General features: G+C 40.8%; 1 protein-coding gene across 2 annotated transcripts in view; it reads left to right on the forward strand.

The window, feature by feature from the left end:
• Window positions 1–1,428: 1,428 nt before the first annotated feature.
• The window catches only part of XRN2 (5'-3' exoribonuclease 2), an 88,312-nt gene continuing 62,522 nt past the window's right edge, over window positions 1,429–27,218 (forward strand). Inside the window, exons 1-13 of one of the 2 annotated variants that reach the window (XM_045010820.1) lie at window positions 1,429–1,574; window positions 15,822–15,949; window positions 16,033–16,144; window positions 20,230–20,341; window positions 21,841–21,899; window positions 21,979–22,068; window positions 23,236–23,308; window positions 23,425–23,475; window positions 23,852–24,009; window positions 24,479–24,553; window positions 24,650–24,783; window positions 24,912–24,969; window positions 25,067–25,174. In XM_045010820.1, the coding sequence (XP_044866755.1) occupies window positions 1,500–1,574; window positions 15,822–15,949; window positions 16,033–16,144; window positions 20,230–20,341; window positions 21,841–21,899; window positions 21,979–22,068; window positions 23,236–23,308; window positions 23,425–23,475; window positions 23,852–24,009; window positions 24,479–24,553; window positions 24,650–24,783; window positions 24,912–24,969; window positions 25,067–25,174 (1,233 nt within the window). In that variant the 5' untranslated portion in view covers window positions 1,429–1,499. Of the gene's footprint in view, window positions 1,575–15,821; window positions 15,950–16,032; window positions 16,145–17,687; window positions 17,826–20,229; window positions 20,342–21,840; window positions 21,900–21,978; window positions 22,069–23,235; window positions 23,309–23,424; window positions 23,476–23,851; window positions 24,010–24,478; window positions 24,554–24,649; window positions 24,784–24,911; window positions 24,970–25,066; window positions 25,175–27,218 lie in introns of those variants that run through there. The other variant, XM_045010821.1, reaches the window with a different exon arrangement.

The raw sequence follows: 27,218 nt of genomic DNA on the forward strand, positions 1-27,218 counted from the left end.
TACTAATAAGAAATCATAATCCCAATCATAGATCCCAGGTTCTGGGAAATTATACAAAAATTAAAATTCACCAGAACCAATAAAGCAATTCCTCCCAAAAGTTGGTCAATTGGTTATGGCTAGATTGTAAGACAGACAAGGTGGGTGTGGCAGTATCTTTTATCAGACCAACTTCTGTTGTTCAGAGAGACAAGCTTTTGAGCCACACAGAGCTCTTACTCATGTCTGGGAAAGGTATTCTGAGCATCTCAGCTAAAAGCAAGATGGAACAGTGACTCACCAACCCCCCATTTTGTCCTATCACTGCAGGGGTGCTAATGGGCCACTCTACCTTGAATGGTACCTTAGACTATGTCTACACTGACAGGTGAAGGACAAAACTTTTGTCTTTCAGAGGTGTTTAAAAAAAACACCCCCAGAAGACAAAAGTTTTGCCAACAACAAGCACAGGCATGATCAGTGCTTTGTTGGCAGGAGTGCTCTCCTCCCGACAAAGCTAACGCCACTCGTTGGAGGTGGAAGTTTTTTGTCCGCAGGAGAGCTGCCAAACAGCGGCTACCCTGCACACCTTTTAGTGGCCTGGCTGTAGTGACACAGTTGTGTCCCTAAAAGCTGCGTAGTGTAGACACAGCCTTTGACTATGTACTGACTACTTCTGCTAAACAATCTATTCCACATGGGGTCTGCGATGAGATGTATAAAACTGTAATGTCACAAACTGCAACAGCCACAAGGGGTCACTGGAGGGGGGGGGCTTCTTTTTTGCTGCCCCCAGGGGTAACTTTTATCCTTTCTGCCCCTCGCTGTGGCTCTGTCTGGCAGCGCCCTAACCCTGTGGCGTACCCTGCCCCCACCCCCGATTCTGCCCCTGCCTCCCGCTGCCTGAGCCGCCTGTGCGGTCAGATCCCCCCCTCCCACGATTCCCCCTTTGCAGGGAGCAGCTGTCTCAAGCCCACCCGAGGGCAGCGGCTTCAGCAGATGCCACCGAGCATGCTCAGTCCGTGCGAGCATGCGCAGTGGCGGTGCAGCGGTCCGTTTTGTCAGGCCGTTGCGGACAGGCTATAGGGGTCGGACAGAGGCTGGGCCCGCGCGGGCGAGCCCCCAACGGCCATGGGCTGCCTGTGGCCGCCGGTGCCGGGCGCGCGGGGGCGCTGTAGGGGCTACTGAGGGTGCCCGGGACTGAGGCCCCCCCGCGCTGCCCGACTCTGCTACCAGCAGTGAAGCTCCGCCCTCAGCAGGGAACAGGGCTGGCCCCGCCCCTAGCTCCTCTAAGGGGGGGGCGGAGAGCCCGCACTGCGCATGCCCGAATATGGCAGCCCGGAGCCGCTGGAGTCACGTGACTTACTCCGGTCGCTGCCGCCGCCTGCGCCTCCCAGCACGTTTTTCCCCATCATGCCTCGCGCTGCCCTTTGCCCCGGAAGTCCGGTTGCCGCCGCCGCCGCCGCCGCCTGGTTTCCAATTCCAACGACGCGGCCGCCGCTGTATCCCCAGGCGGGGCCATGGGAGTCCCGGCCTTCTTCCGCTGGCTCAGCCGCAAGTACCCCTCCATCATCGTCAACAGCGTGGAGGAGAAGGTGAGGCCGGCAGCGTCCCGCCCCCCCCCCCGCACCTCCCTTCCCGGGGCTCGGCCTCCGTCCCCCCTGCAACCCTCCCGCCCTTCCCGGGGCTCGGCCTCCGTCCCCCCAGCAACCCTCCCGCCCTTCCCGGGGCTCGGCCTCCGCCCCCCCTGCAACCCTCCCGCCCGCCCTGGGGATCGGCTCCCATCTCCCGTCCAGGCCCAGGGCTCGGCCCCAGCGGCCACCTGCTCCCGGGGCTCGGCCCCCAGCAACCCCCCCCGCATTCTGGGGCCCGGCCCCCCATGAACCACAGGCCCCCCCCCCGTCCCGGCTTCCGCTCGTTCCGCTTGGGCTCCGGTAGCTGCACCCGGGGCTGACTCTGCAGCCATTCCAACCCCTCGGTGGAGCTGGGAGCCCCCTCTCCCTCTGGGCCGGGAGCTCTGGCCTGATCTTCAGCTCTCCCTGGGGGAGTCTCCCCGGTCCAGGCTGAGTGTGGGGATACAGCCACAGCATCCTTCAGCGTGGAGATCTGCCGATCCCTTGACTGTATTGCACTGTGTGTGTAGTGGATGTGCCCCCACTCAGTCATGGGGAGGGGTGCCCGCCCATTATGTTAGGCACTGTACAAGTATGCAACAAAGACACCACCTCTCTCCTTGTGAACAAACCCAAAGGGCTGAAAAGCTCATTAGTATACTGCAGATTTGTGGCCTTACTTGCTGTGTTAAGGTGCAGGGTCAGTTGTCTTTTGATTCATTTTGGTGGATTGGTTTATATCTAGCAAATGCTGGCATGTCTTATTTAGTGCTAACTAATCCTGTGGCACTGTGCAAGTAATAAATAATAGGGAAGAAGCTGAAGAGTGGTGCCATTCCAACGTCAGCCTGTTAGTTCTTTGAATGGAAGCTCGAAGTTTTCTTATTACGTGGCTGCTGCTGTTTCCAAATGTTCTGAAAACTGGACCTTTTATGCAACATTTCTTACTGTATTTTCTGCAAAACTCAAGAGAACTGAACTTTTTTGCTCCTAAGCTACAGTTAGTATCAAGTAATGGTTTTTGTATTTCCCTCTCCCAGGCCCTCCTTGGGTTGTAAGTCCTTGCTGTCTTTTCTACTTTCCCCCTCTTTTCATTTTGTGTGGCACAGAAGCTAGTACTACTTATATTTGTTATAAGCGCTTTTAGTTCTATTTATGCCATCTTCTGTTGGCACTCTCGTTAATGACAATTCAACTTTAGCTACCAGAAAATCATTATTGCTTAATGACTGACTGGATGAATTGCCAAAAGTGAATCTGAAGGTCTTTAGCACGTCTGGTCATTAATTGGCGTGAAATGTCTGACCTAGAGGTCACTGTTGCTGCTATTAAACTTTGGCAAAATGTGAAAAATGTAAAGGAAAAAGTACTGTTGAAAGTTGAATGGCCTGATGCTGTGGAGATGGGGTTCTGTTTACAGTGCTGATTTCTTCTGGGCTGTTAGGCCTGTACAGTAAGTAACCAGTAGAAAATATTCTATAAGATTTATAATTGTTAGCAAACTGCAGAGATGTGGAGAGATCACAAGGTTTTTTAGCATGTACAAAACAAGTGACTAAGAACGCTTCTCAGCTGCAGAGTTTTAGGTTTTAAAGCAACAAACTTAGATGTAGTTTTACAATACTGATACAAAAATGTCAGTGTTTCGTCATAACCAGTTACAAGTAAACTTGTGTAGGCTATGATATAAAAGTAACTATTGTAGACGTCATACTTTAGGGGTGGAAATGGTGTAATGGGAAATTTTGGAGGAAGAATGATTGGACGCATTTTGTTCACTTAATCTTTTCTTCTATATAGTCCTCAAACCACTTAATCGTGCTTATGTTTTCTCTGGCTTTCCTTCAATTTCTTAATAATTTTTTTGGTATTGAGAGGTATAACTATGCTCTGACCTCTTGGAAGATTTTCAGGTCTTTCATGATCTTTTACCTATCCATTCTATTCTTCTGATATTTAAATGGATGATTCAATAGCTCGATAATGAATATTGTCAAACAGTTTTGGGGTTTTTTTTCTGTCAACGGTGGGGTGGGGGTGGATTAACTTTCCCTTACAGCAGTTGCTTGAGTTGAGTTTAAGTAATAAATTCTAGATTGGGGTGGGCAAACTACTGCCCGGGGACCGCATATGAACCTTCAGATATTTTAATCTGTCTCTTGAGCTCCAGCTGGGGAGTGGGGTCAGGGGCTTGCTCCACGCATGCTGGGGCTCCATGCAGCTCCCAGAAGTAGCAGCATGCCCCCACTACGTGTAGGGGCAGCCAGGGGGCTCCGCACACTGCCCCTGCTGCTCCCATTGGCCAGCAACCGCAGCCAATGGGAGCTGCAGGGGCAGTGCCTGTGGACGGAGCAGCGCGCAGAGCCACCTGGCCATGCTGCCGCACAGGAGCCAGAAAGAGGGCATGCTGCTGCTTCCGGGAGCTGCTTGAGGTAAGTGCTGCCTGGCGCCTGCACCCCTGACCTCCTCCTGTGCCCCTGCCCCATCCCTGATCCTCCTCCCGCCCTCTGAACCCCATGGTCCCAGCCCGGAGCACCCTCCTGCACCCCCAACCTCTCAGCCCCACCCCAGAGCCTGCACCCCCAGCTGAAGCCCTCACTCCCTCCTGCACCCCAACCCCCAATTTTGTGAGCATTTATGGTCTGCCATACAATTTCCATACCCAGATGTGGCCCTCGGGCCAAAAGGTTTGCCCATCCCTGTTCTAGATGAAGGTCTAGAAACTGCGGCTTTTCTTGCTTCACTGTGAAAAATCAAGCAACTCTTTCACCTTCCTTTTTTTCTTGGGTTGGAATAGGAGCCAAACACTTTGTGTACTCTCCATATATGATAAAGGAAAAAGGGCAAACACACAGATTGGTAGTTTTCAGAATTGTATCCCTTCTCTTTTCAAATGAGCTTCACAAAGATAACAATGACAATAAAATGCACACTGAAGATGACATTTGTAAGTACTTTACTAGTTAAATAGCACTTACAGAAGAGAGAATTGTATTAAACTAAGGCAATTCACAAGCAAAAACCTTGACTTAATGTTAAGGTTGCTCTCATAAATAAACTAAACCATAAAAAATTAGGAATTTAAGGATTAAAAAGGAGTAAAAGGCTGCGAAGTCAAGCACTCAAATTAGGAAATGCCAAAGTGAATGTTTCCCGTGCAACCTTTATTTGTCCCCCTTGTGTGTATGCGTTGTGGTAGTCTGACATGATCTCTCTTTTAAATCAAACAGGACCCCAAGGTCGTTGAGTGGGGTAGGCTGGATGTGCTGTGGGAATGGATCAGTGTAGTAAAGAAGTCTGTTTTCTGTAGGGTTCCTGCCCTTTTTTTTTTTATTGCGGACGTTGAAGGTTTGTGATGAATGAGGCAGGGGATTGTAGGAATAAGGGGGACGGCCTTGTGGTTAGGGCAGTTGAATGCTGCCCTAGAGACTGGGGTTCTATCCCTGCCTCTATCCCAGAGTTCCTGTGTGGTGCTGGGTAAGTCGCTTACCCCCCAGACTTTTCACAGGTAGTCACTTCTGCATCTAATGAAAGGCTGTATCATAATGCATACACACAAGGGAGTTAAATTAAGGTTGCATGGGCAATGTTCACTCTGGTATTTCCTAATGTGAAAGGACCTGATTTTGCTATCTTTTTAATCCTTAAATTTAAACCTTAATTTTGTATTTCCTAATTATGGTTTTTAGCTTACTGATGAGAGCAGCCTTTGTTTGTGTGTAAATCATTGAAAAGCTCTTTTCATTTGATCAGACATCTGTGTAAGGGTAAAATAAAAATACATAAAATCTTTCTTACTAAGACTGTGATCACTTTCCCATCTTTTGTAACTACAATCTTCACATCCTGGACAGCTCTTTGAAGAGTTTAAAGTATAATTGTGAGAGTGACTAATGTTTGGGACCACACTAATTGGGTGTTTTTTTAAAGTAATTGCTATTATGAGATTGCATAGAATCATGGGGACTAGAAGAGACCTCGAGGTCATCTAGTCCAGTCCTTTGCACTCTTGTCAGGAGTGATTATTATCTAGACCATCCCTGACAGGTGTTTGTCTAACCTGCTCTTAAAAAACAAAACAAAAACAAACAAACAAACCTCCAGTGATGGGGATTCCACAAACTCCCTAGGCAATTTATTCCAGTGCTTAACCGTCATGACCGTTAGGAAGTATTTCCTAATGTCCAACCTAAACCTCCCTTGCTGCCAGGGTTGATAAAAATCAATGATTTAAAAAAATATATTTTGATTTAAATCAGATTTTTTTTTTTTGGTAAAATGCTTTTTGAGGGGAAAAAAAACTATCTAAAGATAGATACATTACAGCTCAAAGATCTCTCATCATGGAATAGGGATTATAAATTCTAATTCTATAGTATGAGACAGTGTATTCATGTAACGTTAAAGAAAAATTTGTAAATGAATTCCAATAGTTCATGCATTAGGGACCCAATCTTATGGGGTTCCACACACTTCTGTATAGATTATGTAGATTAATCTTTCTATCTACCCAATGGGACTCAGTGCTCAGTCTAGAAGATATCATGAGATGCTTAGTTTTGTAGCTCTGAAACTGTGGATTTCTCTCTCCAGAGGTAACATGCTTGTTAACTGCAAAAATGTTTTTAAATAAATAAATAATACATAGAGGTGAGAAATAACAGATCTCAATCCTATTGTCCCTCTGTAAATGTGTGTACACAGAGTCAATCTCTTACCTCTCTCTAAAAGTGCAAAGTTTCAAAAAGTTGAATGAATAGAAGATTGTTGGGGGCAGAAGAGATTTGGACAAGGAGAAGTCTGGAGATAAATGTGAGAAGCGAGGGACATATGCTTGTTTTGTTAAAATATTGTATGTGTGCTGTTGGAGGAAAAAAACAGAGTACTTAATGTTTTAGTTAAATAAAACAATTTAAATGTCTGTCTGGTGGTGGTCTCCTAATACAGCATGGCAAGAAAATCCTCCAAATATTAATGATTAATCTGTTGAATTGGAGATCATAAATATCTGTTTCAGTTACCTTTTGGCAAATGAAATAACCAAACAATCATTAATTTTCTGATATAGCTGTAAAACTAATCTGAATTTTTTTTCTAAAATCACTGTTTAAAAATTTATAGTGTATACCTTCTAAAAATGAAATCTACATCTATCTCTGAGTTGTGAAGAATATGTGTTAAGGTTATAAGAACCAACAAGAATGCACTTTTATGTAGAAATCCATAATTAAATCGAGTCTTCCTGACTAGTGATTTAAATCAAATCCACCCTTCTTGCTGCATTTAAGCCCATTGCTTCTTGGCCTATCCTTAGAGGGTAAGGATAACAGTTTTTCTCCCTCCTTCTTGTAACAACCTTTTATGTACTTGAAAACTGTTATGTCGTCTTCTCTTCTCCAGACAAAATAAACCCATTTCCCCTCCCCCCCCATCTTTCCTCATAGGTCATGTTTTCTAGACCTTTAATCATTTTTGTTGCTCTTCTCTGGATTTTCTCCAGTTTGTCCACATTTCCTGAAATGTGTTGCCCAGAACTGGATACAGTACTCCAGTTGAGGTCTAATTACTGTGTCGTTACTTCTTCTGTCTTGCTTACAACATTCCTGCTAATACATCCCAGAATGTTTGCTCTTTTTTTTTTTTTGCAACAGTGTTACAATGACTGTCTCATTTAGCTTGTGAACCACTATCACCCCCAGATCCCTTTCCATAGTACTCCTTCCTAGACAGCCATTTCCCATCTTGTATGTGTGCAACTGATTTTCTTCCTGAGTGGAGTACTTTACATTTGTTCTTATTGAATTTCATCCGATCTGCTTCAGACCATTTCTCCAGTTTGTCCAGATCATTTGAATTTTAAACCTCTTGTGGAAACAGTTTTTGGCAAATTTAATTTGTCAGATCCTGATGGTCTTACATTGAATAGTGACTTACTCCATGAGTAAATCCTATTTTCCATGGGACACTACATGGAATAAAGTATATTTGTGATTGTTGGTATCTAAATCTGGCAATAAATTTAGAAGTTGAGTTGGATCTTGTTTAATTTCAAAAAGAGACAAGCTTCCACAAGTCGATCCTTGCTCTTTTACTTTACCAAGAGAGAGAAATAAACTTGTTAATCTTCAATCTCTCTCTTATTCTTACTGATTGATTTAAGATACTACAAAATCCTGGGGAGAATATTAATCAAATTCACATGCCCTAATAAAGCAATAGCTGGAGATCTATTTTCAGTTGTTTGAACAATTTAGTTATGTCACAAGAGACATCATTCCCAGATACTTCAATCCATTACAAGACTATTTTTCATTGAAAATTTGATGGCAGGGTATTGGTTATATGAGCATATAAGGGTGAAGTAAAACCAAGCTACTTTACAAAATCTTAAAAAAGAGCCTGAATATAAGCAAAATATCGCCAGAGGGCAATTTTATCGTATAGTTCAATATCATATAGTTGTAAGCCTTTTATACCTGAATCAGTTAGCTATAGTGAGATGTTTGATTGAAAGAACAACAGAAGTGAAGAGAAGACAGCCGTCTTGTCCCATTATATAATCAGTCAGAATTATTTTTTTTTTTAAAGTGAAGCTCTCAGTTGACTAGGAAACTTCATAATATTATATCTTTGTTCAAAGTTGGGTAGAAAATAACTGTGGCTAACAGACCCTGTCAATGCATCTGATATAAATTTTTGCTTAATTCTCCATATTACATAATGTTCTTATTTTATGATTAATCAAATAGTCCGAGATGTACCTTCACTGATCTGGATGCGTAATAGAAGGGAGAATCAGAGAAAGAAAAATTAGCTTTAAAAAAGGCTAAATTATCCCGATTATAAATCTTACCATCTGATTTCTTTAATCTTGAGTATTTTTTAAACATTCATTCTTGCTTCAAGAGAAAAATACTGGCAGGATTCTTTGTTTTCATGAAATATGGACTATCTGTAAGAGATGTGAAGCACGATGCTATATTTTGGCTTTTAAAACTGGAGTACAAGTTCTTCTGGACCTGGTGCATGATCTGTGATATTTTGTGCTTTCAGTTCTCTATTTGAATCTGGTAATACAAGCAATGTAAAGTCTTAACAAAAATATCCAGATATGGGAAACTGATGATTTCATTTTAAGGATGCAGTCAGTGATGATAGTGCATAACAGTAACTCAGAAGAGATTTCATAAAGGTTCTTTCAGACTACTGAATGATGCCACATGAGTTCGAGAATCCATAGGATGACATCACTAACGACTGCCCTCATTTATTCCCATGTTCATAATCTGAGCATAATAAAGTGAAGTTTGAACTATATTTGTAATTATTAGGGCTGTCAATTAATCTCGGTTAACTCATGCAATTAACACAAATCATGATTAATCGCACTTTTAAACAATAGAATACCAACTGAAATTTAACAACTATTTTTGGATGTTTTCTACATTTTCAAATACACCTCTACCCCAATATAACGCAACCCGATATAATGCGGTAAAGCAGCGCTCACACAGGGGCGGGGCTGTGCATTCCGGTGGATCAAAGCAAGTTCGATATAACGTGGTTTCACCTATAACGCGGTAAGATTTTTTTGGCTCCCGAGGACAGCGATATATCGAAGTAGAGGTGTATATTGATTTAAATTAAAACACAGAATACAAAGTGTACAGTGCTCACTTTATATTTATTTTTTATTACAAATATTTGTGCTATAAAAAACAAAAGAAATAGTATTTTTCAATTTACCTCAGACAAGTACTGTAATACAATATCTGTCATGAAAATTGAACTTACAAATGTAGAATTATGTACAAAAAATAACTGCATTCAATACTAAAACAATGTAAAACTTTAAAGCCTACAAGTCCACTCAGTCCTACTTCTTGTTCAGCCAGTCACTCAGATAAAAAAGTTTGATTATATTTCAGGAGATAATGCTGCTGGCCTCTTATTTACAATGTCAACTGAAAGTGAGAACAGACATTCACGTGACACTTTTGTAGCAGGCATTACAAGGTATTTACATGCCAGATATGCAGGGCCGGCTCTAGGTTTTTTGCCGCCCCAAGCAAAAAAATTTTTGGCCGCCCTCCCACCCCTTTTTTTGGCTTTTACACAGAAAACTTTGCAAATGTTTCTTTCCTTTCTTTTTTTTTGACTGTTTAAAATAAAAAAAATGAAAACAGAGAATTTGTAGTTAGTGAAATAAAACAATTTCCTACTAGTGTACTCCGTTTAATTTTAACAAAATCACGATTACAAACAATTTGGGTTCAACTATACACTGTAATGAAAACCGTTAGTGTCTTTCAGTGTGCCCAGTTTCTCATAAATTAAAAATTTATATGAACTGATTTTTTTTATACTTGCATAGTCTTTTAATAATTCAGTGAAATCTAAATTTTTTGCAATGGTACTTTCAATTGACAAATGATTTTTGAGATATGGTGTGGTCCTCAAATAATTTTTTAGTAATTTCAGTTTTGAGACACTGCGCTCACCAGAAGCCACTGATACTGGTAATTGCGACTTTTTAAAAATACTTATTTGAAGTACGAGAGAGTTTTTCTAATTCTTTTTGCTGTTTCTCTCTTTGTTGCCAGTAGGCAGCACTGGAACGTTTTTGTCCCGGCATTTTAGCCCTATAACCACTGGCACCGACGCAACACGGAAATTGGCACGCATGGCGCTGATAGGGCAGCACGGTACACACAAGTAATCATGATTCTTGGTTTAATTAATCAGTAACTGTTAACATTTGCAGATTTACGTATGTTCACATTATGACCGACCGTGTCACGACGTGACACAATATTTTTCATGTCACGCTCCTATCGTACTACTGGACATTTTTTGATCTTCATGTATTTTTCCATACATTGGTGGATCTTTACGAAAAAAGAAGGATGGCCAGAATGCCGCCCCTGGAAATGTGCCGCCCCAAGCACATGTTTGCTTTGCTGGTGCCTAGAGCCGGTCCTGCAGATATGCTAAACATTCGTGTGCCCCTTCATGCTTTGGCTGCCTTTCCAGAGGACATGCATCCATGATGATGACTCTCGTTAAAAAAATAATGCATTCATTAAATTTGTGACTGTACTCTTTGGGGGAGAATAGTATGTCTCCTGCTCTGTTTTACCCGCATTCTGCCATGTATTTCATAGTATAGCAGTCTCGGATGATGACCCAGCACATGCTTTTCGTTTTAAGAATACTTTGACTGCAGATTTGACAAAACGCAAAAAAGGTAGCAATGTGAGATTTCTAAAGATAGCTACAGCACTCAACCCAAGGTTTAAGAATCTGAAGTGCCTTCCAAAATCTGAGAGGGATGAGGTGTGGAACATACTTTCAGAAATCCTAAAAGAGCAACACTCCGATGCGGAAACTGCAGAACCTGAACCATCAGAAAAGAAAAATCAACTTTCTGCTGGTGATATCTGACTCATGATGATGAAAGTGAACATGCATCAGTCTGCACTCCTTTGGATCGTTATTGAGCAGAACACATCATCAGCATGGATGCATGTCCTCTGGAATGGTGGTTGAAAATGAAAGGACATATGAATCTTTAGCCCTTCTGGCAGTAAATATCTTGAAATGCCAGCTACAACAGTGCCATGTGAATGTCTGTTCTCACTTTCAGGTGACGTAAACAAGAAGCAGACAGTATCTCCTGCAAATATAAACAGACTTTTTTATCTGAGTGACTGGCTGAACAAGAAGTAGGACTGAGTGGACTTGTAGGCTCTAAACTTTTACATTGTTTTGTTTTTGAGTGCAGTTATGTAACAAAAAGTATCTACATTTGTAAGTTGCACTTTCAAGATAAAGAGATTGCATTATGGTGCTTGTATGAGGTGAATTGAAAAATACTATTTCTTTTGCTTTTTACAGCAAAAATATTTGTAATAAAAATAAATCTAAAGTGAGCACTGTACACTTTCTATTCTGTGTAGTTGAAATCAATATATTTGAAAATGTAGAAAAAATAAAAAATATTTAAATAAATGGTATTCTATTATTGTTTAACAGTGTGATTAATCACAATTTTTTTTTTAATTGCTTGACAGCCCTAGTGATTGTATCAGGCCATTTAAGAATATTCTCGACTTCTGCCTTGAGATGTAGTATATATTGTACCTTATAACTAAAAAGACTTTAACTCCCTTTTTCAATGCAACTTTTTTATGCTGAAAGTGTTTTTCTCAGCAGGTAAATGAAGGTGATGCCCTAAACTTACTTCATGGTTAAAATGTTAGGGTTTAATGCTCCGTTATTACAGTCAAACTTTAATTTCACTTTATTAAGATTCCCATAGCATCATCTTAAGCTATACACACCAGTTGAATGACCAGCACCATTACTGAGTTAAAACAGAAACATTCAGGAGCATGAACTGAAAAGTTTCCAGTACTGAAACTTGTCCTGTTGAGTTAAACACTGATTCTCAAGAAGGAAGTTAAGCAAAATCTTTAGCCTGCTATTTAATATCAGTTACTACACAAACTTCATTTTGAAGTGTTTCTGGTTGCTATGTCTGTAATGTACCTGACACTCAGCTACAGAAAGCTAGGAAATGAAGTTATCACATGACAAAACCCATTCCACCTTCCCACCCACATGCAAACACCTTACTATTATACACCAGGTTATCGCTTCCCCCTACAGCCTTCTTTCTTGTACGCACTCCTACTCTACACTTCTAGAAGGTGGGTATTTCTAGGGAAAGAGTCTCATTGATGGGCTTTGGATCAAGCCTCAAGACACAACTGTGCAGTGATCACTTAAAATGTGATTGCCACTCTGCAAAAGCTGTTAATAATGGCTTGCATCATTTACCAGGTCTGCTGCCCAAGAGGGAATGAGTTCTTTGCATGAGGAGCATAGAGGCTGATTGAATCGCTCTTTTGTATAAGAGCTGCTCGGATATGTGTATGGGTTTGTTTTTGTTTTTTTAAAGTAGGATGACATTGCGTTGTCCTAATCAAGGCTGTGGAGGCAGATCTCAATAGAAAAGGTGATTGGGTGTTCTAGTACTTGTAGGCTGAGCATACAGGTGGTTGTGGGGCTGTGTGCTCTTGGTGTACAGTCTTTTTCTGGGCGGCATGCACTTAATGTGTGTCAGGTGCTACCACAATCTAAATAACTAATGACAAATTGTAATTGATTATGGAACCGTAATTTGGCCCCTTTGTGCCTGTGCATTGAGTCTCTAATTACATGATCCCATACATTTTTTTTTTCAACAGAATCTCTCTCCTTCAGTGCACAGGATGGATGATGCTGAGGGAATAAAGCAGCTTTTCAATATCTTTGTCCTTATCATTGTGTGTGTGGCCCCATGCCTGCCTTACTGCATTATTTAGTTCCCGCTACACTGAATACAGAATTATTAATTTCCTCAAGGGATTTTCTGTGGTGCTTGCTGCCATAATACCGGAGTCTCACAAAGAACAATCAGTTTGTCTTTGGAACACCTTTGTGAGGTGCAGGGATGGTGGCATGGGAAGATTAAGATCAGAACTCGCAAAAGTCTCCACTAATTTTGGGCGCTTCAGAGATCAGGCCCTCAGGAGTATCCTCCTCCTAAGATTTAAGACACTATAGTACTATAGTGGTGCTAGAGCTCTTAAAAAACGATCTGTAAAATTTTAATAATGGAGAGCATTAGGTGTCCTTAATAAAAGGACTGCGACTGCTCCTCTTATAAATAGTAAAGAGGCAGGACCAAAGCATGTGTGATTGTGAGACAGCGGAATGACCATCTCCAGAAGTTTGAAAATTCAGGGGTTTGCAGCCTGTAATCTGTTTGGCGTTCAGTGCAATCTGTTCAACTGTTTGTTTTGGGTCTGTTCATTAGATAAGGGCATTTTACAGCATGCTGGACTGGAAAGAAGAACTTGGGGAATGAAAATTGGAAACTACTGATTTGGCCAAGGGAAAGTAGAGTAATTGATTTTGTATTGTTATTGGTCACAAAAATATAGGCTTCAATCTGCTTTGGAGACACCTTCCTCAAACTGGAGGGTGATGGATGGTGTCGGAGCATCCCAGAACATCTGGTAGCCAATGGGCAGAATGAGATGTCTTCCCTCCCTCCCCACAAAAGGGAAAGCTCACTACTGGGGGGAAGAGGGTTGGCAGGATCACATCTGTCTGTGTACAGGGATCAGGAGGAAGCTAATCTTTCAAGGCTAGGCTTAAACTCTTCTCACACTTTGAACTATAAATAAAAGTAATGAAGACGGTTAACTCCAAAGCAATCTGCAAAGAGTTACAGAGGGATCTCATAAACATGGGTGCCTGGGCAACAGAATGGTCGATGAAAATCAGTGTAGATAAATGCAAAGTAATGCACATTGGAAAATATAATCCCAACTATACATTCAAAATGATGGGGTCTAAATTAGCTGTTACCACTCAAGAAAGAGATCTTGGAATCATCATGGATAGTTCTCGGAAAACATCCACGCAATGTGCAGCAGCAGTCAAAAAAAGCTAACAATGTTAGGAACCATTAGGAAAGAGATAAGACAGAAAATATCATGCTTCTATATAAATGCATGGCACACCCACATCTTGAATACTGTGTGCAGATGTGGTTACCCCATCTTAAAAAAAGTAATCTGTTAGACTTGGAAAAGGTACAGAGAAGGGCAACAAAAATAGTTAAGGGTATGGAACAGCTTCCATATGAGGAGAAATTAAAAAGACAGGGACTTTTCAGCTTGGACAAGACACGACTAAGTGGGGGATACAATAGAGGTCTATAAAATCTTGACTGGTGTGGAGAAAGTAAATAAAGAAGTGTTATTTATTCCTTCACATAACACCAGACCTGGGGTCATCCAATGAAGATAATAGACAGCAGGTTAAAACAAAAAAAAGGAAGCACTTTATACAATGCACAGTCAACGTGTAGAACTCTTTGCCAGGGGATCTTGTGAAGGCCAAGACTATAACAGGGTTTAAAAAAAGAACTAGATAAGTTCATAGAGGATAGATCCATCAATGGCTATTAGCCAGGATGGGCAGGGATGCAACATCGGGGGGAGGGATAGCTCAGTGGTTTGAGCATTGGCCTGCTAAACCCAGGGTTGTGAGTTCAATCCTTGAGGGGGCCACTTAGGGATCTGGGGCAAAAATTGGTCCTGCTAGTGAAGGCAGGGGGCTGGACTCGATGACCTTTCAAGGTCCCTTCCAGTTCTAGGAGATAGGTAATAAAGGTAATAATTGGAGATATACCAAACACCTGCTCTGAGTGTCCCTAGCCTCTGTTTGCCAGAAGCTGGTAGTGGATGACAGGGGGTGGATCACTTGATGATTGCCTGTTCTGTTCACTCCCTCTGAAGCACCCTGGCATTGGCCATGGTTGGAGGACAGGATACTGGACTAGACGGACCTTTGGCCTGACCCAGTCTGGCCGTTCTTAACTAATGTTTCCCAAAGTTAGAGGGAAAGCAGGTGCTTCTTTCCTATCCCTTCACAGCTATCAGATGCTTAGCATAATGGGCATGAGTGCTTCTGCTGTACCCCCGCATTTAATAAAATAAAGACTGGTCCTCTGTTCACCATGATTTTGACTCTTCTCAAAAGAGAGGGACAACCGAAAAGTATTGGTGTCTTTTTTTGTTTGATCTGTGCTGTAAAGCTAAATATTTAATATTGGAGAAATAAATAGTGGCCCTGGTTTATCTAAACGTGCCAGTCCAGCTCTTGCATAAAGTTTAAAGACTTAAGTAGGACTGATATTGTAAAACTTCCTACTGATTATAACTGTAGACAGGCTTCTTCGTCAATCAAATTTACAGAAGCCATGTAAGGTCCTGCTGGCTCTACAACATTCTCTTTTGCAACATTATTCTTGCTTTTGTGGACAGAGGGAAAAAAAATAAACATGTTACAGAACAATGTTTTAACCCTGGCTAAAACTTGGTTATGTTACCTAATTGTAGTGGGGGTGTTTTGTTTTATTGTCTGTGTGGACATATAACAACATATAATGTTTGCCCAGAACCATTTTTAAACAAAGCCTATTTTGTAGTGTAGACATGGTCTATGTGTAATCGTGTTGTGGGCTGACATGCAACTGCTCTTTGCTCCTTCACCTTTTTATTTTTATGTTTTTTAATCTCATTTGGGTCTGATGTATTTAAAGCTTCTTCGATAACAAAATTGTTGGAAATATGGCAAATACTGAAAGGCTTGTTATTCCTATGTTCACAGCCTAAAGAATGCAATGGCATCAAAATTCCAGTTGATACCAGCAAGCCTAATCCCAATGAGGTGGAGTTTGATAACCTGTATTTGGATATGAATGGTATTATCCATCCATGTACACATCCTGAGGACAAGTAAGTGACTCTTTCGTCACTTCATAAATAGCTTGTATTATATATTATCTGAAACATTAACAGGATATCTTGTTAAATTATAGACCAGCTCCCAAAAATGAAGATGAAATGATGGTTGCCATTTTTGAGTACATTGACAGACTTTTCAACATTGTCAGGCCAAGACGACTTCTCTACATGGCAATAGATGGAGTAGTAAGTACTGAAATGTTTGTCCTCTTTCCATGTAGTACCTAATTGCAATGCTAAGGTTGATGCTATCTGCTTTCATAAACTTCAGTAGGCAATAATTTAGCTTTTCATTTAATGTGTATTGTTTTAGTTACAACACCCAGTATTTGGCTAACACTTCACCTTGACATATGTCGAAGAAATGTTAGCAAAGAAAGCTTTCTTGTCTAGTGTATTATATCGGGGTGGAGGGTTGTGTGGGATAGCTTCTGCTTTGCTTCATCAGCGCACAAGTCCATTGTAAATAAAGGCTGGTCTAATGGTCCTTTCTGGCCTTAAATCCTATGAATCTATGAAATCAGTGGTAGGTTGTGCCGCAAGCAGGCTGTGAAAGATCAGAAAAGCCTACAAATGGACACTCAAAATTTAGCAGCTAATTTTAATTGTATTGTAAAAGATTTAAAGAACTCAGCTACATTTGTCGTTTGACCTTCTTCCCCAACTTGCCTTGGCTGACTTGTATACAGTGCCCTGGGAAACGAGTTAATACAGGTGTTTTGGTTGAAGGAACAATCCAACAAAAAAGCATTATTCTAAGTATTCCATTTCTGATTATGTAACCCTGTCAGTTACACTAAAATTTGTTGCACTGACTCCAGATCCATTTTTCTCGGGATTGTACCTATGTGTATCTATTTGAAAGATTTCCTCCCTCCCCCCCAAATTGTAGATCTTTAATATTATTTGTGGTGGTCTTATAAACGTTTGTATATGCACTCAATTATGTTGTGTATCCTTAAAGACAAACAAACTTAAATAAAATGTTCTCTGCTACAGATTTTAGGATCCTGTGCCTCGTGTTACAGTTTATAGTATTATGCAGCAAAAAATGTCATTAGTAAACCTATTATCTGTGTGTTAAATTGTGTTTTAAAGAAAGTTCATACTAAATTTCTCTGTTATACAGCACTTGTAAGTTTCTTGTATGTTGCCAGGGATATTTTAAATGCTTACACATGGTGCATGGCTGAGACTTGGATGCTACTAGCACCCACTGCTGAGTTTTCTCACTGAGACAGACACCTGGCAGCATTATAAAAGGCCTTTCTACCTTCAGTCATGTCTCTTAAGTTGCATCCTACCTCACTAGCAGATGCTATGTATCAAATCAACTTTGGCAATGATGTAGTGGCTAACTTCTTTGATCGATGCATTATTGAGCAGTAATTGGGGATGGATAAGGAAAATAAAGGGATGCATTGCAGCAGACTGCTGTTCCTGTCTGCGCAGAACTCCTGTGATCAATGTGAGCAGCAACTTTTCCTATTACTGCGAATAATCAGCAGAAGCTTCAGCAGACCCACAGACAGTTCTGGGTAACTCTAGTGTAGATTCAGATCTGGGCAGGCACTCATTCTCCCTTCTCCTTCCCATCCCCTAAAGACACGGGGAGATGGCAAAGATCTAATGAGGAATATCCAACAATAGAGGGTGAGACACAAGAGGAAAAGGAATTCCCAGCCTTCCTTTGTGACATCAGTCTTGGCTTGGATTCAAGGATCTTATCAGACTGCTCACTTGATTCCTCCAGATATTCCTTCAAGGAAGTCCCTAAGAAGCATCATCTTGAGAGTACCTCCTCATCTTGATCGTTTACTGCTAACTAATGCTTTACTCTACAACATACTAACGTTTCCACTTGTTGGTATGTTTTTCCTCTGATTTCCAGGGATCTTTGTTGTAACCTCTAATGTTCCTATGGCAAAGCACAATTTTTGCCTTGTCCGGGTTGGGACTAACAGAATCATGTGTTGCCATGCTTTGTAGAAATCCCAAAACAACAGAGGTAAAGACAGCCCATCAACCTGGTAGAGCAGAAAATATTAAATGGGAGCTTTGCCCATTTTGCGCGGGGAGGGAGCACTTAGCATTATCTAGTTGTTAGTAGGTACACCTCTACCCTGATATAACGCTGTCCTCGGGAGCCAAAAAATCTTACCACGTTATAGGCAAAACTGTGTTATATTGAACTTGCTTTGATCCGCTGGAGTGCGCAGCCAGGGCCGCCCCCCCCCTCCCCCCCCCGTAGTGCTGCTTTACCGCGTTGTATCCGAATTATATCAGGGTAGTGGTGTATTCTTGAAAGAGCCAGGTGTGGGCAATATCCAAAAAAGCATTTTTGCTGAACTGCAAGTACAAGGATCAGTTAGAACACTAGTGTTCTTTGCCAGCCAAGTGAATGGTTTAAGGGAACAGCTGGATTTGTCACCTCTGCATTGTGTTCTGACTTATTTTGTTGAGGACACGCTGGTAGGTTTCAAAGTGGACTCTTCCATGTTTACCCCATTTCTAAAGATCTTATGTTGGGGTGCTTCACAGAGAATGTGGAGACTGAGTCCTGATCAAACTAGAAATATAGGCATGAATAAGCTACAGCTGAAGAGGAAACTGATGGGTAGGCACCCAGCCAAGCAGCTGGAAGTTTAGCAGAAGCTGAGGCAAGTCTGCTTCTTGAGTCAAGGGAATCCGTTGCTTTGGGATCATCTCTAGATCTGACATCGTAACTATAACGAGCGAGAACCTTGTACTGGGAGTTCAGAGCCTGAACTTCAGGAATTTCTCTTATGCTTGCGCACATTTTCCAAGTCTCCATCAAGAACTCAAACCAATGTTGAAGGAGAAGGGAGGAAATCTATTGTAAAGTGAACATGCAAAAACTTATTTTTGCTAGAAATAGAACAATCAGTACATAGTTATCCAATCCTCGATTGTGTTTAAGCCACAAAGACCTTGAAAAGTGAAACATCTAGATTGTAGCACTGTAATTCTTCAGTGGATATTATGCAAAATCATCTTTAGAAATTTGAGCTATGCACCTCCAATACTACTTTTTTGGGAGTGAGAAAGTAATGGCAGTAAAAACTTAATAGCAATATAAGCCCGTAGCATCCAGCCTACTGCTCCCGTCTGTAACAGGGGAGAGACTTTCTTTTTGATAGCTCTTGTGAGAAGAATCCCTGGAAAGGGATGAGGAAGTTGAAAGATACAAAATACGGCTTCAGAACAGGAGAGAGCTTTTTTTTGGGTGGATCTGCTCCTTTCTGCTAATACAGCCTCCCAGTCCAAAGGGAGAGAAGGAAGGGTAGTCCCCAAAAGAATGGGCGTGAGACTCGCGGTGTCGAGAAAATTGGGAACAGAGGTCCCTAATTAAGTACTGTTCAGGAGCTAGTGACTACTTAAGAGTTATGGGAAGCTGTTGGCTTTATTGGTTCCCCGGATGTTTCATGTCCTGAGATGGATGTTTTTAAGGTTTCTAGGGGTGATACCTGAACAAGGCTGTTGATACAGATGGGTGACTAAAAGGATGGCTGAAGTCTGAGTGATCAGAAGCCTAAGGGCTTGTCTACACTACCATGGAAGTCTACACCGCTTCCGGTGTTTTGAGGTGGAGCAATTACGTTGATGGGATGGCAACGTGCTCTCCCGTTGAAATAGTGTGTTTTCATCAGACATGCTACATTGATGCATGGTAGTGAAGACAAGCCCTTAGTCTCCTTTAATGTTCTAAGACTGGAGATACTAGGACTTTATTTTCAAAGTCCATAACTTTATCCTAGACCACGTGAGACAGCCAGGAAATCCCAAGTCACTACTGCTAGTTTGGGGTCACTGCAATTGCAGTGGACCTGGCAGACCACTGTGACACTTCAGAAGCTTCTTGGAGAACATATTTAGTTTTCACCTGACTTTTATCAGCCAGTGATGGTGACGGCCAAGTATCAACATTCTTTCCCCCTTCCCTTTTGAAAGTTGCAGACAACTTGCTCAGAAGTTGGCTCAGCAAAAGGACACACCGTGATACTAGTGCTGGCTCCCTGTGGTCTTACAACTATGGGAACTCATTTGGGGGAGGAGGGAACATGTAAAAGAAGGAAAGAGCCAGCTGGAATATGCAAAACTTTTTACGTGATTGCTTCCACCCTGATGCATTGTCTGAATAACCCCATAAGGCTGTATTGGGTGTTACCAACTCACAGAAAACAACTGAGCAGATAAGGAAAAAAAAATCAAATACAATGTTGAGTAAAATACTATAACACGTGTTTTAGGCTCCCCGTGCAAAAATGAATCAGCAGAGATCCAGGAGATTCAGAGCGTCAAAGGAAGGAGTAGAAGGTGCAGAAGAGAAGCAAAGAATAAGACAAGAAATTTTGACAAAAGGTACAGATGTTTGCTTCATATCTGATGCTACTCAGTAACTGATGGCTTTAAGTGTGAGAAATTGTTTTGAAATAGACATAGTTTTTAACTATAGCAGAGGCTAGATACTACAGAAAAACAAAGGGCTCCATGACTGTTTTTTCATTTATGTAGTGCCACAGGCATGCATGATATAGTAACTTATGAAAATACATCCTTATTCCAATGAACTTACAATCTAAAGCAGGGCTTTGGAGCTGTGCTGCAACTCCGCTCTAGCTCCAGGCAAAAACCTGCAGCTCTGGCTCCGCTCCAAAGCCCTGATCTAAAGTAAATTGTGCAAAAGAAAAATGTCCCTTCTTTCTCCCATGCACCTCTTGATTTGTTTTAATTTTTTTAAAGTTACGTTAGGAGAGGAGGAGTGGTTGTTGTAATGGAGAGCTAATCAAAAGTGTCGTGGAGGAAGAGTGAAGATGCTTGTCGCATTAAATGAGAGGCAGTGGTATAAGGCACAGCGGTGCAAGTAGGGAAAGGAGACATGGGGAGCAGTATTGTGAAATGCAGAGCAGCTGGGCGTGAGTGGTGAGCTGTAGTGAAGTGTATTGTTTTGATGCTGAAAGTCACTTGAACTTGATGTGGAAGGAAGGTGCCCCTGAAGGAGCTTGAGGATTGATGTGACATGATCTGAATGAAAGTAAAAGGCTATTTATTTTAGCTGAAACATGCTGGCTGAATTGGAGAAGTGAGTTGGCAAGGCTGGGTGGCTACGGGCAGTCCATGTGAGACCACTATGATGTGAGCAGGTGTCCTCGCATTGGACTTGGAGAAGGAGGGGAAGACTTTAGAAATGTTAGAGGGAGAAGTGACTGGATTTGGTGAGAGCTTATATGTGAAGATAGAAGAATGGGAGGAGTCAAAAGTGACCCCAAGGTTATGAGGTTGAGTGACCAGATGGATAATTAGTGTTGCCAACAATGAAATGGGATAGTGGGGAAGTTATAGGAGGAAAGTTCTTGGAAGCCAAGAACAGCTTTAGTTAGAGGAAGTCGCTTCCTAGCACATTCTGCCCAGCATCTTGTAGCAGGGAGAAGAAGTTATCTTTGCAGCTACCTGCATGAACTATTTCATGTTTGCAGTGATGGTGTAGCAGTGTTGGTCCCAGGATAGGAGAGAGAGAGGAGTGAGGTGATTTCTTTTATTAGACCATCTTTTGTTGTCAGAGACAAGCTTTTGAGCTTACACTTTTTTTTTCTTCTCACCCACCTTGTTTGAACTACTTCATGACTATCATTAAGTCTTGTTCCTTGTTAATTCTCTGCTTATTTTGATGGAAGATAACGCAGTGGTAACAGCAGCTTGCTCTTGGGTTGGTGGGAACAAAAAATAGCTTTTATTAGAAGGGCTCATGTTTTTTGTTCACTGTTTCAGATAAGCGATTTGTTTCTAGATAATCCTACAAAAGTGGCGTTAATTTCTTATGATTTATTTTTGATGTGTTTTTGTTAAACCTTTTTCTCTAGGTGGCTTTCTTCCTCCAGAAGAAGTGAAAGAGAGATTTGACAGCAATTGTATTACACCAGTAAGTAGTCTTGTACTTTAACCAGCTACTGCTAACACCTAAATGATGGGTTAATTTATTTTCTTCTATCACCTTTTAGGGAACCGAGTTTATGGACAATCTTGCTAAATGCCTTCGCTATTACGTTGCTGATCGTTTAAACAATGACCCAGGGTGGAAAAATTTGACAGTAAGTTTCACACTTTCCTACTTCAAAAACATTAGGGTGGGTGTATTAGTCTGAACTATAGTATGATTGAACAGTGTAAATTTAAACAGTAGATTAGCTTTGTCTTCTGGCACTGTGGTGTTATTGGAGATGGGGTAACTTGTACATCAAGGTTTTTCACCTAAGAGATACATTTCATCCTAATAACACCATCCAGTAGAGCCATTTGTTATGATTTTATATAAAAATGGGGTTTAAGGAGCACTATAATAGGATTTGATATTGGAAGCCAAGGTACATTGTCTCTAAAGACTGTATGAGTTAAGACTCTACCCTTACGTTTTCCCCCACATTCTTAGAGAATGGGTTTTCGTTTTTTTTTTTCTGTATTGGATTTTTAACTTGTGTTCTGCCTCTTGTAGGTCTCAGGCCTGAGTTCTTTCTCACTTATTGCAAGTGATTGGAAGAGAACACTAAGCAACCAAAATGATTCCTATCAATTTTATTATCTTGTCTTTTTGGCTTTCCTGTTTTTCCCATCAAGTCTTCCTGCTGACTGATAGCACTGCATTTACCCTGTGTTGGGAGGGCAGAATATCAGCCTCTTTAGAGACAGCTGACCATTTCATTTACCCTAGATGGGCTGTTAAAATGTGTTCTAATGGGGGGAGGGGCATTTCCCTCCATCAACAACTGAGTTTGTGAACTTCACTGTTGGTCTGTCTGGGTACCTGTATGGTCCTCATCACAGTGGTATCTGAGTGTCTGGGATTCCAGAGTTCTAAAGGAGGTCTGTGGGGGTCTCATGCTTACACTGCTGATTGTCCAGTGCAAGTTTTAACTGACTTTTAAACTTGCTTAGAAAACATTGGATACATTAGCTAACTGTCAGTCCTAGTAACTTTATGTACTCTATGATGAAGTTAGTGTATTATTTTAATAGAATTGGTAGAAAATCTGTTTGAATAAAGTAATTTATACGAGTGTAAATAACAAGCGACTCTTAAATTGGGTGCAATGAGTGTATAATTCATATTGAAGTAAAGGCAGTTTAGATGAAATTACTAAACATTTCAAGTGTTTGGCATTCATAGGGTCAAGACACACAGATCTTAAACGTTTGCTCACTACTTAATGTCAACAGCATAGTTAAAAAAAAAAGTTTACATAGCTCTAAACGTTTTACAGGTTATTTTATCTGATGCGAGTGCTCCTGGTGAAGGGGAACACAAAATCATGGATTACATTAGGAGACAGAGAGGTAAGTTAACTAAAATGTGCATACTTCTATTGTATACTTGTAAGACTTGTTCAGAAGCATCGATGAAATTGTATATAATAGCTTGATTTGAACACACTTATTTTTCTTTTGTTTAGCTCAACCAAACCATGACCCAAACACTCATCATTGTTTGTGTGGGGCTGATGGTAAGTCCTCCTCCTTTGCTAGCAATACGTTTGTTGGTTAAGCTTTTTAACACTGGCAGTTTCCAGATGGTGAATAAGTTAAATTCTTAGGTTGATGGATGCATTCAAAGTATCCCATGGATTGGTTAATGTATTTTTGGAAGCTCTATTTTACTTTTGGGGGCAAGATCCAGTATTATCCCTAGCTGAAGAACTAATTTATACCTGTAGTGTCAAACGACACTGATTTTTACAGGACAGTATTTCAAATTGTACTGAATGCACCCACATGCCTTGCTCGCAGTTGTTTAAAATGGAATACACTTGGTTCTTTAACTCCATATACAAGCCTTAATGTCTACTTTTCATTACTTTTCTTTCTTGCTCTGCTTGATAGCTGATCTGATCATGCTTGGACTAGCTACACATGAACCAAACTTCACTATAATCAGAGAAGAGTTTAAACCAAATAAACCCAAACCTTGTGGTCTTTGTAATCAGTTTGGCCATGAGGTTAAGGATTGTCAAGGCTTGCCAAGAGAGAAACAAGGAGAGGTAAGAGTTTTAACAGTTTGCAGTAGTTATTTGATTGTTAGCTCAATTGTAGTAAAGTTTAGTGTCCACAGATGGTGGGTTTGGCTTTTTTGGCGTGGGGGGGTGAAGGGGAGAGAGGAAGGGGTTTGCTGAAGTACAATAGCAGTAATATCAATGGAATGCCTGACTCCTCTTTTTTACTAAAAAAAAAAAAAAAAAAAAAGTTTGCACCACAATAAAGTGTCAGTGCAGTGCTAATTTGAAACCTGCTCATTCTTTCGTTACTAGTTAGCTGGGTAAAACTACCATTAAAGTTGATAGGCAATTTGTCAAAGTAAAAACAGAAGGAAAAATAGTATAAAGACTTCAGGAATTGGACTTGTACCTCTATTCTTAATTCCTTTTCGATTAAACCTTTAATATTAAGCCAAAAAGTTTTAAGGTGGGCCAGCGTGTGATTAATACTTTTCCATATTCTTTTGTATTGCAGCATGATCAGTTTGCAGATTGTCCTCCTGGCTCTGAACAAGAGTTTATCTTTATCCGATTAAGTGTGCTGCGAGAGGTATGCAAAATTGTTTTGTAAAGCTGCTTTATGTAAAATCTATTTGTAGTAGCATCTGACAAGCTTCCCAATGTCTGGGGTTTTTTTTTATTGCAGTATTTGGAAAAAGAACTAACTATGGCCAGTTTACCTTTTACTTTTGATATTGAGAGAAGCGTAGATGACTGGGTCTTCATGTGTTTCTTCGTGGGGAATGACTTTCTTCCTCATTTGCCATCTTTAGAGATCAGGTATGTAAAGCAACTGTATATACAAGAATAGATTTATATACATTTGTTTCTGTAGATATATCTAGCATAGCTGTAAACAAGAGTGGCGTATAGACTAGTATTTAAGTATGTTTATTCTTTATTCACAGGGAGGGAGCAATTGATCGTCTGGTTGGCATATATAAAAACGTGGTGCACAAAACTGGGGTACATTTCAACTTTTTGTGTTGCTATTAAAAAAAAAAAATCCAAATTTTTCAGCGGAACCCCCTCCGCCACATGTATTCACTTGTTTGTTTTGCAGGGGTACCTCACAGAGAGTGGTTATGTCAACCTCCAGAGAGTACAGATGATCATGTTGGCTGTTGGAGAAGTTGAAGATAGCATTTTTAAAAAGAGGAAAGATGATGAGGTAAAGCATTTATGATTTTGAAGTTCAGCTTAGATGGCTTTTATGCAGTGTTTAGTAGAACTTAGGAACAGTTTTCCTTGACACGTTGCTGTCAAGCTGTCCGGAGAGGCTCGCAAGCATGAGTGCCAACCTCTGGGCAGAGTGTCACCTCACTGTATGTTGTAGAACTAGATTTCACTAGCCAAGTAACAAGTATGAACTCCTAAAGCACTGTAATATGGAGTCACAGACAACCCCCTTGGGTACTCCGATCTGTCTTACCGGCCGGGTAAGCTTACCTTTGTGATAGATGGTCCCTTACACCAGGCATCATGGCTATATTGAGGTTACTCCAAGGCCCAAAGGACCAGTCGATTACCCCAGGTCAGCTGTACCTTACATCTCAAACCAAACATGATGCTTGTAGCCAATCCTATAATACTAACTAAAGATTTATTTACTAAGAAATGAGTTATTGATAAGGTTAAAGCAGATCAACGTACATATGAGAGTCTTAGGTTCCAAAAGGTAATAGCTGCTATAATATGCTAGCTCTGTATGTCCTTTACGGTTGACTCAAGCCAAGCAGCTTGGGGATCCCTTGCTTATGCTTAGAAATTTTTGCCCTGTCTGAATTCCAAGCAACATAGTGATAACAATTCCTTCTTGACTAGTATTTTTATGCCCTTCCCCCCACGTTCAAATAGTGGGACGAGAGCTTGGGCATGTACCCTCTTCGTGGGTGTTGGGGAAGCAGTCAGCCAAGTCAGCTGATGTTCCACAATGGCTTGTTTGGTGTCTATAAGCCACATTTTGTAGGAGAGGTGATGACACCTCTTGTGGTAAATTTAATATTTCACACTTGGTAATGCTTCTTTCCTTACTGGAGTTTTATAGTTGCAGAGAAAACACTTAAATATTACCTTATAATATGGGACACGTTATAAGCATCCTACATAAGGATGCAGGATTAGACAAGCATTTCATAAAGTCTAAACATTAAATACTTTCTTATAACTCTATCAGTTTTAACAACATTAACACAGGCAAACCAGGCCAGTTTCCAGCTGTGCATCTATCAGTGTTTAGTATGGCAAGAGCTGGCATCTGGTTTGCCAGCATCATCACAGTTACCACTTTGAAGATGTCCATTGTATTGTACAATGATATAGGCAACATGGGAGAGTTCTGAGCTCTAACAGGCACTGGAATGGTCTAAAAGGTAAGATTTCACTCCACTGGGTATTTTTCAGTTCATATTTAGTTCTTTTCGATCATAATAATTTGAAAATTCTTCTTTTAAAAAACAAGCTTTTTTTTCTTGCCAATGGCCAGTAGGTGAGTGGATTTTCAAGCCCTCCATAATTCATTCATTACATTAGTTCAGGGAATGAGGCTGGCACAGTACATAACGCTACTATAAAGGCAGTCCTTGACTCGGAGCACTTACTTCTGTGTAAAAGCTGACCATTTGTTCACTTTTCTGCTTTGTATCAAATCTGTTAGCTACACTGAAGGGTTCTTCAGAATTTAATATACCAATGACTATTTTCATATTCTAAAAGCATTAACTATTAATGCTTTTTAGAATACAAAAATATTGCACTTGTTCAGTCTTGTATCACTTGTTTAAAGCTTCTTTACTTTTATGGATTTTCAGTTACATTTTCCTCCAGGGGGTAGATTTTTGACAAATTTCCTGCTAAATGTGTTGGTGGCAGCTTTGTGCGTTGTATTAAACTTAGTTAAGTTCTAGAGAAATGTATTATGTTTGTGTTGTAATCAGTAAATCAGTGCTGTTTTTTTTGCGAAGGGATCCTTCAGCTGTTTCAAGCAAATTCGACTTCTTGGTCAACAATAACTCACTACACTGCAGCATATTCCTAGCACATTGGGTTATATTGCTAGAAAGTACTAAGCAAACAATCCTAAATAGCTTATTCATAAAAAGGAGAGTAATAAAACCCCTCAATCAAGAGAACAGGACTGTGCTAAGTATCCAGTCAGAAAAACATTGTTTCAATGTTGGCAGGATGTCTTGTATGTCATAACATAATCTACAATT

The sequence above is a fragment of the Mauremys mutica genome, chromosome 3 (assembly GCF_020497125.1).
Source record: "Mauremys mutica isolate MM-2020 ecotype Southern chromosome 3, ASM2049712v1, whole genome shotgun sequence".
Classification (NCBI taxonomy): domain Eukaryota; kingdom Metazoa; phylum Chordata; order Testudines; family Geoemydidae; genus Mauremys; species Mauremys mutica.